Source organism: Rattus norvegicus, chromosome 17, assembly GCF_021556685.1.
Source record: "Rattus norvegicus strain SHRSP/BbbUtx chromosome 17, alternate assembly SHRSP_T2T, whole genome shotgun sequence".
Lineage (NCBI taxonomy): Eukaryota > Metazoa > Chordata > Mammalia > Rodentia > Muridae > Rattus > Rattus norvegicus.
This window is the reverse complement of record NC_141550.1, coordinates 23,809,168-23,822,078: the sequence shown is the minus strand read 5'-3', so window position 1 is coordinate 23,822,078 and position 12,911 is coordinate 23,809,168. Positions and strand designations below refer to the sequence as shown.

Below are 12,911 nucleotides of genomic sequence, written 5' to 3'. Positions count from 1 at the left end.
AACTTGCAGATCAGAGGTGAGCTATCAGCTGCTCCTCCAGCACCAGACCTGCTGCCTGTTGCCATGGTGTTCATGGTCTAACCCTCAGAAACTATAAGCAAACCCCCAAACAAGTTGTTCTTTTTATAACCTGCCTTGGCCGTGATATCTCTGTACAGCAAGAGGACTGTAGCTTGTCTAGGCAGCAAGTGTTCTTGACTTCTGAGCCACCTCTGCAGTCCCTCCCATTGCTTATCAGATGACTGGTCACTGTAACGAGAAAAGGAAACCAATAAGAGGTGGCTGTTGCTATCTTTTGCTTGCAGATAAGGAAGCTGAGTTGGAAGGCAGCAGAGTGTTGCTTAATCTAACAAGCCCCAGTGCACGGTCACTCAGAAGGTGCTGTAGCTTAAGCAATGTATTCAGTGAACCTAGCAGTATTTGAATGACCAGTTTATGGCTAAAGATTTTAGTGAGTTTCAACTTTCGTTATTAAAAACTTGAAGGATATATAGAATTCTCCTATGTGCCACCTGTAACAGTCAGCCACACTGCCCTGTAATAGTCTCCTATGTGTGTGTATGTGTGTGTGTGTGTGTGTGTGTGTGTAAGAGAGAGAGAGAGAGAGAGAGAGAGAGAGAGAGAGAGAGAGATTCTACAATTATATGAACATTTCCAAGTGTATCATAGCAGAGGATCTCCTATGCAGTCAACAGATACTTGTTACTATTTGATCCACAAACCCAATTTCAGAACCACTGTTTTTGAACAATGCTCACAGTGGCCTACACAAATCTGCACTCTCGTCAAGAGTCTTGTGTAAAAGAATGGCTTTTGTACGCCTTCCTTTGTTCTCAATAATGACACAGAGACCTTCATATTTATTAAAAGCTTCAGGCACTAAACTGGGCAGATTCTGAGCTATTCTAACTCCACAATGTTGGCCTTAGACAGTTTCCCAGCCTAATTCCCAGCCATGTGGCCATGTGGCCCCTAACCGGTCAACTTAGTCTCATTCTGGTGTCCTAGTGGCCAGCGACTCCTCTGGTTCTTCACCTGAGACTCTTCCTCTCTCTCTGGGCATGGAAGTTCTGCCTTGTTCTCTCCTGCCCACTTAAAACTCTATTTATTTATTTATTTATTCATTCATTCATTCATTCATTCATTTATTATAAAGATTTATTTACTTTACGTTTTGACTACACTGCAGCTGTCTTCAGACACAGCAGAAGAGGGCATCAGATTTCACTACAGATGGTTGTGAGCCACCATGTGGTTGCTAGGAATTGAACTCAGGACCTCTGAAACATCAGTCATTGCTTTTAACCTCTGAGCCATCTCCCCAGCCCCCTCCAGCCCTTTATTTTAACCAATCAGAAGATTGTGGAGAACAATGTTTTACAAAATACTGAGTCCGGTGGACTTGATAATCATGACAATACCAAAATCCAGACTGCAACCAGATCTAGGGGTACAGAAATCTACCACTGAATATACGGAGCATAAAACCATCCCCTAACAGTCTTGAGCTGAGCACTTAACTGACACCTGGAACAATTGCTGTCTGTCGTTGGTGACCTTTTCATCTTTGAAAAATACAGGTCCAAGAATCCTCGCAAGCAGATTCAGTTTATCTTTTGGGCAGCTATCCTAAAGAAACAATGTTGCCTAGGCCCGTGGTTTTTGTTTATCTTCCTGGTGAGGCAGTTACTTCTTATCTTTTAGTTAAGACAGTGCCTGCCAAGTTTTTCCTCTGTAAAGTTAAATGATAGTATTTTGTGTTTGTTATGAGGTAGTTAGAGTATTTTATACACAGATAAGACATTTTAGATACTCTGTTCCACAAATGCTCGGTCCCATTTCATTCTCTTACAGATGGGTTTGGATTCACGCAATCATCAACTTAGCAGTTGCTAAATCCTAGTGGGTTTTTTTTTTTCCTTTAAATTCTTCATTCTCTGTTAATTAGCTGGCAAGGGGTAGTAAGGTAGAGCCATCCTATATCCCCAAGTGTTCATTTGTACTTGTAAGGATTTGGATTGCTTGTTCAGTTTGTGGGCTACAGTACAGTAAAATGTCTACTTACTTTACTGCTCAAATTGTTCCAGACCTAGGTGGTTGGAGCCCTTCAGCTGGCTCCTGGGTCCTTTCAGCAAATCCTCATTGTTCTTCCTGTGCCAGGACCACATATACAAGGCAGAATTAACATGTGGCCAGTGTAGAAGGAAATGACAAAGAGAATTGGAATACTCGGCATCAGTAATAATGGGATTTTACTCATTCGTGTGTGTGTGTGTACATGTGTGCGTGCGTGTGTGCATGCGTGCCTGTGTGTGCTGAGACAGAGCTGGCCTGGAGTTCACAGAGATCCTCCTGCCTCTGCCTCTCCCTCCCAAGTGTGTGTACCACTGTCCTACCTGAGATTCTTAAAAAATGAAATAATACAGACAAAAGAGGGGGAGGAGAGAGAGAGAGAGAGAGAGAGAGAGAGAGAGAGAGAGAGAGAGAGAGAGAGAGAATGCTTTGTGGACAGAACTCTTGGAGAACAGAGACTTAGGGGCTTCAGTAAAAGATTATAGCTATGCTTTAACCTGTCTGTACTCGAAACTCTCAAGAGGCTGAGACAAGTGGAACCTTAGAGTTCCAGAGCAGCCTGAGCTACGGAGGGACAGGGTGACTCAAATGGAAAAAGAAAAATCTGAAAGAAAAGAAGAGGAGAGGAGAGTGGGGGGAAAGAGAGAGAGGGGGGAGGAGGGAGGGAGGAAAGGTGGGAAGGACAGAGAAGGAAGGGAGAGAGGGAGGGAGGGACATACAGAGGGAAGGAGGGACAGAGGAGGGAGGGAGGAAGGAAGGAAGGAAAGAAGGAAGGAAGGAAGGAAGGAAGGAAGGAAGGAAGGAAGGAAGGAAGGAAGGACTGGATTGGGCTTACTGACAATCTGAAATGGGTGTGAGTAACATTGGGTGACCAAGCTTCTGTCTAGCACTGGGGACACTGAAGAACTCCTTCTCTGTTGAGGAACCTGACGTTTAAGTCCTTTTCCCTCTTCACTGGCAGGCCCATCTAGAGCCAGAGCTCACTGACATTCTTTTTTTTTTTTTTTTTTTTTTTGGTTCTTTTTTTTTTTTCCGGAGCTGGGGACCGAACCCAGGGCCTTGCGCTTCCTAGGTAAGCGCTCTACCACTGAGCTAAATCCCCAGCCCCTCACTGACATTCTTTATGTAAATCAGCCCTCTTTTGGGTGACTAAAAGCAGGGTAGGGACAGAAAGGGCCATATGGAAGCTACTCAGTGAAAGGATGTAGCTTTTTGTTAAAATGGCAACTGATTCTAAGGGAATCTCATCATAGCACTTCAATCGCCTTTTCTTCCAAGGGGGTCACAGGCATTGTCTTCACAGGGTTAAAAAAAAAAAAAACCACCTTTAGCGGAAGTGATCACGCAGCAAATGGATGAGGATGATAGATTGTACCTGGGTCCTGAGAGTAGGAGCTGAACATCCACTGGGACAAGAATGGTAATTCTGACACAGTGGACTGTTAACAACTTTTCCTGGTTTTGTGACAGATTGCCTGACAGACGCAACATAAGAAAGCACAGGTGTGTTTTGGCTGGCAGTTGGAGGAAGTGTAGCCAGCTCATCATGACATGGAAGGCACAGAGGCAGGAGTGTGGGAGGGCTGGTCACCTTGTGTCCAAAGTCAAGACAGCTTGTGTCCAAAGTCAAAGTCAGAGACAGGGATGCAACCGGCTCTCTCCTTTTTCACTTATCCCATCTCAAATCCCAGTTCACGAGATTACAAGAACTGCCCTCTGACCTCCACACCCATGCCATGGCACATACACCCACAAGTAAATAAATTAATATTTCAAAAATTGGTGTGTTTAAAGGGATACAGGAGGCGGAGTCAAAAGCTGATTTCTCGAAGAAAAGAGAGAGCAAGCCAGCACCCTGCTGATTGGTCACAGGGGCCAGAGAATGTGTCTGGGGACAAAAAATTCTGCCCAAGCCTGGGAAATGGCCCCCCATTATCCCATAACCCTCCAGAGACTTCCCTTTTGAAAAGTTGGGACTGTATTTTTGAAACTTAACTAAAAGTATCTCTTCTTTTGATTTCTGTTGCCTGGTGTGTGTGATGTGGGTTTGTGTGCATGTGTGGTGTATCTGGGTCAATAGTATGTGGGGGTTTTTTTCTGTGAATTTGTGTATGTGTGGTGTGTCTGTATGTGTGGTGTGTGTGTGTGTGTGTGTGTGTGTGTGTGTGTGTGTGTCTGTCAGCTTCTTTGGCTATAATGTGCCAGGTAGTCCCAATTTTAGTTGATAGCTGGCCACTGGCAAACACAGGTTCTTAATTGTTAATCTTAATTACTGATATTATCAGATCACACATTATATATGTAGATTACACAATATCGAGAAGAAGGTTAAAGAGGCCTGCAGACAAGTTTGAAGAGTTGTAAGAGGTCTTTCTGGAGGCACAGGCAGCTAAAACAGTCTCAAAGGCAGTTCACTGCCATGGTTAGACAAGATGTTAGTGAACCCAGTTTGGAAAGCTGCTTGTGGCAAACAGAGCTGAACTGCTTGGGTTGCAAGTCCAGCCATGTCTCAGGGTTGAATTGAGCTACAGCGGGGAGGTGCAGGACCATGGAGGCCATATTGGCTCCGGACAAGGTCCAGACGGACAGACAGATGGATAGGCAAATAGCACCCAAAGGATGCTGCATTGCTGAGGACCAGGCTGACCTGAAAAGCCACACGGACAGCTAGGAATTCTCTAGTGGTTCATTGGTACATACCAGGAGGTCAGATTCAGAAGGACAGAAAGACAGAGACAAATGCAGGACCTTAGAGGGAGTGCATGAGAGAGAAGGCATGCCTGAACTGCTGACAGAGTCAGAAATCCTCAGGCCGGGCTGCCCGCAAAGTGTCCGTGTTTTCCAAAAGACATCTTATCAAGGACCATTAACTGGGCTTGACTGATATATAACCTCGAGTTCCCATCACTCTCCTCTCATTTTTCAGTCTAAACCCTACCCGTCGTAATTTCACCTGACAACCTTGTTTACGCAAGAAAATTTCTCAACTTTTTACCACTGCTGGAAACTAGATCTCTGAGCAATGTGTTAAAGGCGTGGGGGGGGGGGGAGTGTGTGTGTGTGTGTGTGTGTGTGTGTGTGTGTGTGTATGTATGTGGGGGGAAGTGTGTGTGTGTATGGAAAAGTGTGTATGTGTGTATGGAAAAGTGTGTGTGTATGTGTGTGTGTATGTATGTGGGGGGGAGTGTGAAGTGTGTGTGTGTGTATGTGTGTGTGCGGGGGGGGGGAGTGTGTGTGTATGTGGGGGGGAGTGTGTGTGTGTGTCTGTGTGTGTGTGTCTGTATGTGTATGCATGTGTGTGTGGGGGGAACTCTGTGTGTGTGTGTATGTATGTGGGGGGGAGTGTGTGTGTGTATGTGTCTGTGGGAAAGTGTGTGTGTGTATGTATGTGGGGGGAGTGTGTGTGTGTGTGTGTGTGTCTGTGTGTGTATGTATGTGTGTGTGGGGAAGTGTGTGTGTGTATTATGTGGGGGGAGTGTGTGTGTGTGTGTGTTGCATTTTAGCATCTCTTAGGCTAAAGAGCCTATACCTTAACAGCCACCCAAATCCGACTTGTAAAGAAACTTGATTTAGACTCCCCTCAGTGAAGCCCACACCACAGATGGAAATTTTCATTCTCCCCTTGAGCATCTCCCTATTAATCTTTGTGCTTAAGACCTGTGTGAAAATATCATTTAATAAACTCCAACTCTGTTTCCTACGGACTCATCCTAAACATTGCTTTCTGTAGTGAAGTCATCCTGGTTTTGCTCAGTGGGGGGTCCCTTGCAAGAAAGAGAATACTTCAGGCCTCTGTCCCTGACACCAGTGACAGATCAGTGGGAGCTGTGGTCATCCCAGTATTATTAGGTGGCTTCCTCTTTCTGGGGTCTGGGTGGAGGTGTCACAAGTTAGTGTTTTGAGTGGGGGGAGTTCTCAGGTCTATCTTTTGATTGGTTGGTTGGTTGGTTGATTGGTTGGTTGGTTGGTTGGTTGGTTGATTGGTTGGTTGGTTGATTGGTTGGTTGATTGGTTGGTTGGTTGGTTGGTTGGTTGATTGATTGGTTGATTGGTTGGTTGGTTGGTTTGTTGGTTGGTTGATTGGTTGGTTGGTTGATTGGTTCATTGGTTGGTTGGTTTCTAGGCGTCGCTATGTTCCTATGAGACCACTCAACTTTGCCAACTGTGCACGTATGCTTTCAGGATCATCACTTACTGATCTTTGCTATGGGGACTGCTGGGCAGGTGTGGTGTCTGTGTCTAGGGAGGTACAACCATTCTGCTCTGTGTTTGTGTTCAAAATGGGGATGAATAGAGTGGCACCCAGCCCACAAGCCACTCCTTTACACCCCCCAGAGTAACCCTGAGCAGGGCGCAAACAGTTTTACAAGCTGCTGACTAGGAGCTAAGGGTCCATCCTCCATGACTCTCAAGCTGCTAATAGGCCACCAGTGACCTAGCCTTCTGAATATCAGGAAAATGGGGCTATAACTTCCTCTAAGGTTATAAGCCCTCATCACTCATATTTCCTAGCCCCTGTTCCACAATCAGGCTGCAGGTCCCTCTCCCTCCTTAGAGACTCTAGACTCCAGCTGCCTTAAAGGGCCAGTGCCTCTGTTTGCAGTCAGCATGTCCTTATTAAGTGTTAACCTCCTGGTTGGATTGTTTTTCTGCTTGACATTGTTCACTGGAAGAGAGGTGGTGGCCGTGTAATAGCTAGAGGTGGTTGGTGTTAAAAGAACCATAGTAGAAAAACCTGGAATAGTTCCTGCTTTTGGAAGCAGCCCTTCAGAGAGGATGGATCTGACATGTGGTATCCATAACTATTAATTATTTGAAAGGGGCTGTACTGGCTGGTTTTGTGTGTCAACTTGACACAAGCTAGAGGCATCACAGGGAAAGGAATCTCGGTCGAGGAAATGCCTCTATGAGATCCAGCTGTAAGGAATTTTCTCAATTAGTGATCAATGGGGGAGGCCCAGTCCATTGTGGGTGGTACCGTCCCTGGGCTGGTGGTCCTGGGCTCTATAAGGTAGACTGGGTAAGTGAGAGGAAGCAAACCAGTAAGCAGACCCTCCGTGGTCTCTGCATCAACTTCTCCCTCCAGGTTCCAGTCCTGCTTGAATTTCTGTCCTGACTTCTTCCGATGATGAACTATGTATTTGGAAGTGTAAGCCAAGTAAACCCTTTCCTCTCCAACTTGCCTTTTGGTCACAGTGCTTCCATTGTAGCAATAGAAACCATAACTAAGACAGGGTTCTACTCTTAACTTAGTTTTAGATCTTCTACTAACCTTGAAAGTATTTTCTGGGGAAAGAAATGTAACTGAGTTTTGGGGGAACATCTTGAGCTCTAGGCCCCACAGCAGGCCCCCACATACTGATGAAAATGACCAATGATAGTGGATAATGAAATTCCTTTAACATGGCCACATTGGGAAGGGAAACAAACACAGGAGTCCAGTAAAATCAATCTCCAGATTGACATGTCTTGACATGAAAATTAATTATATGTAAAGAAAGAATTGGGGCAGAGAACCAAGGGCATGCTAACCCGAGTGTGGGCCAGCTGACCATGCTCTCTGCTCTGGCTCTGCAAGGTGGCCTGAAGAAATCCGTATCACTCTGGTTGTCAGCAGCCGAAGATGTCATTCTGGTCCTCAAGAGATGGTTACTTCAGCTTGTCATGGCAGACAGCTGTCTTCCTCTGAGGTGGAAGTGTCTGCTTCCACTATTCAGGGGACCCAGTGTGACTCAAGGTGGGCAATGACTTACACCTGAGCCATCAGCCAAAGTAAAGGAGGCAGACTCACATGAAGACAGAGAAGTCAGGCTTTGGCCCTGCTGTGAGTACCTGAGGGCCTGCATGAGGAGTCAATGCTTTTCAACCAAGTTCCAAGTGTCTGTTTCAGAATGGGATTAATGCATACATGTTCAGTATGATGTGTTTTCATACGCTACACACTCCCGAACATAGCACCCCAGTGGATAGTCTCATGTTCAACAGCTCGGGTGGTGTTTACCTTATAGACTGAGAACTATACAACATGGCAGGCACTTTGGGATCAGAAGATTTAGATTTTCTTATGACAGGCCACTGAATTTCGTGCCAGAATTCTCATTACCAAATATAGAGAAGGACCAGGAGACATGTGTAGTGGTCACAGCTGAAGGTTGAAAGCAGAGGATGCTACTGGAATCTAAAGAATGGAGGATAGGACATTGGCTGGACATCCTACATTGCACACACAGACCTGTGGAAGGCATTTCAACCTTGGATATCAACAGTGTCCAGGTTGAGCAATGCACTGTGAAATAACTACTTACAGGCATTTGATTGGTTTTTTACTTTGTGTCAAGCATATGAGTCACAAGTTTGTAGGTATTATTGGATTATATGTCCTTTGATATATAAGTATCTTTCTCCTGAGCAAGTTCCTAGGAGGGAAACTGCTGGATTTTTGCCATTTCTCCTCCCTTTTCTTTTCTTTTCTTTTCCTTTCTTTTCTTTCCTTTTCTTTATATGAGTACACTGTAGTTGTCTTTAGACACAACAGATGAGGGCATCCAATCTCATTACAGATGGTTGTGAGCCAACATGTGGTTGCTTGGACCAGAACTCAGAAACTCTGGAAAAGCAGTCAATGCTCTTAACCATTGAGCCATCTCTCCAGACTCAGCAATTTTTCTGAGTTGTATTGATTACTACTACCCTGCTTTAAGCTCTGCGTGGACCAAGCTAGCCACTGCCCTGGTTCTCTCGGATCTGCAGATGAAACACACACACACACACACACACACACACACACACACACACACACACACACACACACACACAGATTAGCTCATTTTTAACCTGACTTACAGCTCAGTGGCTGGGCTCATTTAATCCTCTCTTGGCCAGCTTGGCCAGTGTGTCCTCTTTATTCCTTGCTCAGCTCCCTAAATCTGCCCTCAGCTTAGTTGCATTTCTAATGTCTCACTTGCTAACCCAGGCCCAGCTGGGGAAGCAGCCAATGGCCACTCCATCTGAGATCTCACAAGGCTGGTGGCGCTCTCTCTCTCTCTCTCTCTCTCTCTCTCTCTCTCTCTCTCTCTCTCTCTTTCCTTGAAGCGTGATGAATCCTCTCTCTTCTCCTAGCTTGGCTGTGGGAAACTGGAAGTCCTGCCTCTTCCGCCCAACCATTAGCTGCTGGTATCTTTATTGATTGATCAAGAACCGATTGGGGAACAGGACCTTCAGCATTCACTCACAGATTCCCAATCAAAGCATCAGAACCACCCCCTTACTCATATGTCTGTGGTGTTCAAGCATGTGTATGCATGTTGACATGTGTAGGGGTATATGACAGGCCAGAGGTCATCGACCTTAAAGGTTTTTATCCGCCACTTTCTACTTTATTTGCTGAGGGGGCTCTCTCTGAACCTGCAGCTCTGAGATGCAGCCAGTCTAGCAAGTCAGCTCACCCCTAGGCACACTCTGGAATCATTATTAGAATTAAAGACAGGCTGCCACGCCTACCAGGCCCTCCTCATGCTATGCTGGGGAGCTGACCTGCAGACCTCACCCCTGTGTGGTAAGCACTCTATCCCCTGAGCCACACCTTAGGCTCTCAGGCTAGCCTAGAGAATGACCTTGAACTTTAGACCCTCCTGCCTCCATTGTCAGACTGCTAGAATTCAGGGGCTGCATTACCAGTGTTTCCGTCAGACTCCACAAGCACTCTATCAACTGAGCTCCAGCAACAGTCCTCTTTTTGTCTTTATTTTTTAAAATCTTTTTTCTTAGACACCTCCCATCCCCCAGTCCAACACCCTAATTCAGAAAGGCTAGATGCCCCACACAACGATGCTTGTTAAGTTATCCTTCCCCGATGTCTTCTGAAAGACAGATCACTGAGCACAGTAATCAGAGACGTATCAGGTGATGGGTGGCTTCTAACTGGGGTTTCTCTCATTTCAGTGGCAGCCACCATATGTCTGCATGCTCAGCTCCTCACGTTCTTCTTGTAGAACTGGCCTGTCGCACCATGGCTCTGAAGTCATGGAGTCAATAATCCTCAGGTAGAAACCATTCTCTCAAAAGAATATTGCATCTGGCAGTTGGGTGGTGCAGTGTGTACACTTTTAATCCTAGCTCTTGAAAGGTGGGGGCAGGAAGATCAGGGGTTCGAGGTAAACCTCAGCTATGTAATAAGTTCAAGGGCAGCCATGGTTCCAAGAGACCTTGTCTTACAAAACCTTTACTATATACATGTACAGAGTTTTTCTTGTCATTATTCCCTACATAATAAAGTATGAAAACTCCTTACGGGACAATTGCATTATACTAGGTATTTGAAGTCATCTAGAGGTGATTTTAAAATATACGTGAGAATATGCTCGGGGTATATGCAAATATTAAGTCATTTTTTCATAAGTGATTTGAGCATCCAAGATTTTGGTATCCTGGTAGAGATCAAAGAATGCCCTAGAACCGATGTCTTACATGATACTCTGGGACAACCAGTCCACCCATTCATTTCCCATGATAAAGCCTGCTCAGGATGGCCATCATTTTAGTTACACAACTTTTCCTACATTGCGTGGCATTTTTTAAATTACAAACATTTTCCCTTATAGCGTATTATTCGGTGATAGTCAAGGAGATCCAAAGGGACTATTGAGGGAGGGAGGAAGTAAAAAAAAAAATTGTTCTCCGGTCCATGGGTTCTCAAACTTTGCTCCAGGGATCTGCAGTTCCATTATTATCTAGGACTGAAATGTCTATCATTGGACTCCCCTGGTACCTTCCATACTCCTGGGTGGAAATCCTGATCTTGTATTTAGCATCTCCACCCCAATTCCAGGCAGCGAGATGGTAAGCTACATTTTGTCAAGTCACCGATCTGCTCACTTCTTACCTTGGATCTACAGACACACCCGCTTTGGAAGAGCACTTGTTTCGGCGACACAATTAAGGAGTCTGTTGCCATCCCAAGGTTAAACAATTAAATTCTACAAGTAAATATAAGTTACATTTTGAGATATGGTTTAGAGCTGAAGGCTGTTACCGGGGCTGAAGCAGGAGAAGTCAACATCAGCCCAGGCTTCAAAGTGAACCCCAGGTCAACCAACCTGGACTACAGACTGAAACCCTGTCATTTTCTAAGTCCCCAAAGCCAAGATCTTGTTTCTGATCACTAAATGCAATACTGTCACCATGCGCACTTTGAGATGAGTTTATCTGGATGCACCGTGACTGTGTATTTGCAAGTATTTGCTTAAAACCATCCTGCAGGCAGAAAGAGTCTGTGTGACCAACCTTGGCCTCAGCAATAGGTGCAGCTCACGGGTGATGCCATGGACTGGCAACCCATTAGGCTTACCATGAGGGTCTTTAAAGTCCTGCATGTCAGGTAAGCCCCCACCCACACTGAGACAAGAACTTGAAATTATGCTTTGGGTTCTGCAGATCAGATAGCGACTTGTTTTGTTGTTAATTATGTAAAAGGAATAGATAGCAAGATGATTGGCCCCAAGAGAAAGGTTTTCTCTAGAGGACCCCATTGGAAGACATCTAAGTAGTGGAAGAATTGTTTTAGACTGGCTTTACAATTTTACCTCCTCCTCCTCCTCCTCCTCCTCCTCCTCCTCCTCCTCCTCCTCCTCCTCCTCCTTCTCCTCCTCCTCCTCCTTCTTCTCCTCGTCATCAATCACTCTTGAGGCATAATCGAAAAGTATCATTTCTAAACCGTCAGTCAACCAGGGATAGCGTTACTTAACTGGTCAGGCGGAGTAACTGAGGACGTCAAGGTCCTTTACTTTCTCAGCTCAATTCCAAGTGAAAAGCAAGTCACTACACTTTATAATGAAGGAGAATTCCCTGAGTCATTTGACTAGCTGGTGTTACAAAGCACACTGCAAAACCCAGCATGGTGGGACTTGCCTATCAACCCAGCACTCGGGAGGCTATGAAAAGAAAATTATACGAATTCTAGGTTTAAAAATATAAAATTAAAAGAGTTAGCCCCAAAAGCCACAAACTCAGGGCTAAGCCCTGCCGCCAGGAATAGCAGGCCATAAAGATAAAGAAAAGGAATACAGGATCCAGCTCAGGCTATCGAGGACTGACCCATAAACCATCCAAAGACGTCCCCCCAGCTTACTCAGAGTCATACTTTAACCAGATGTCCTCCAGACCCTGATAAGCCCCTACTTGTGCTTTTCAGCCATTGTGTCCTACAGAGAGCATTCCAAGAAACCGGACAGCCCAAGCCTAACCAGAGGTGTTTCAAATACAAATGCTCCATCAATTTTGACAAACTTTTAAAAATAATGAGGACCTAAAGACCCTACCCTTCTCCTGATTTAGTAGCTCTGTTCCAGGAACCAGGGGGCCATAAAACCTTCTGGCGTCCCCTTATCTCCTGGAGCCATAAAACAATCTTGTAACTTGTGGTACATTCCCCTTTGACATCCCCCATCCCCTGGTGCTCACAACCTCTGCCTTTAAATACTCTTTTTCCCAGCCTCTCGGGGTCGACACCTCTGTCTCCTGCGCGGGATATGTGTCGGCCCGGAGATCTCTGTAATAGGTCTCCGTAATAAACCTCGCCTTTGCTTATTACATCCAAAATGGTCTCTCTGTGTCTGGGGTCCGCAATTTCCCAAGACTTGAGTAAGGGTCTCTCTGCGTGGGATCTTTCATATTTATGGGGGCTCGTCCGGGATCTGCGCGACTACCCCAGACTCCGAAGACCCCTTGGAGGTGAGTTGGATGTTTGTCTGAGTGTTTCTGTGTGAGCGGCGCCGCAATTGTCAGTCTGTGTCTGTCTCTGTTTTGGTTCCGCCGTGTGTGTATATATGTGTGTCTTAGTA

At 45.5% G+C, this 12,911-nt stretch overlaps 1 protein-coding gene across 6 annotated transcripts in view; it reads left to right on the top strand.

Annotated features, from left to right (window-relative positions):
* LOC148000076 (N-acetyllactosaminide beta-1,6-N-acetylglucosaminyl-transferase-like) overlaps nucleotides 1–12,911 on the top strand; it is a 37,606-nt gene that overhangs the window by 18,299 nt on the left and 6,396 nt on the right. For 2 of the 6 annotated variants that reach the window (XM_087591686.1, XM_087591689.1), the window contains 2 exons: nucleotides 10,015–10,115; nucleotides 10,901–12,660. The exons of 2 other annotated variants lie outside the window; for them this stretch is intronic. In XM_087591686.1, coding sequence (XP_087447812.1) covers nucleotides 10,015–10,064 — 50 coding nt within the window. In that variant the 3' untranslated portion in view covers nucleotides 10,065–10,115; nucleotides 10,901–12,660. Of the gene's footprint in view, nucleotides 1–10,014; nucleotides 10,116–10,900; nucleotides 12,661–12,911 lie in introns of those variants that run through there. 2 more of the 6 variants (XM_087591687.1, XM_087591685.1) reach the window with 2 other exon arrangements.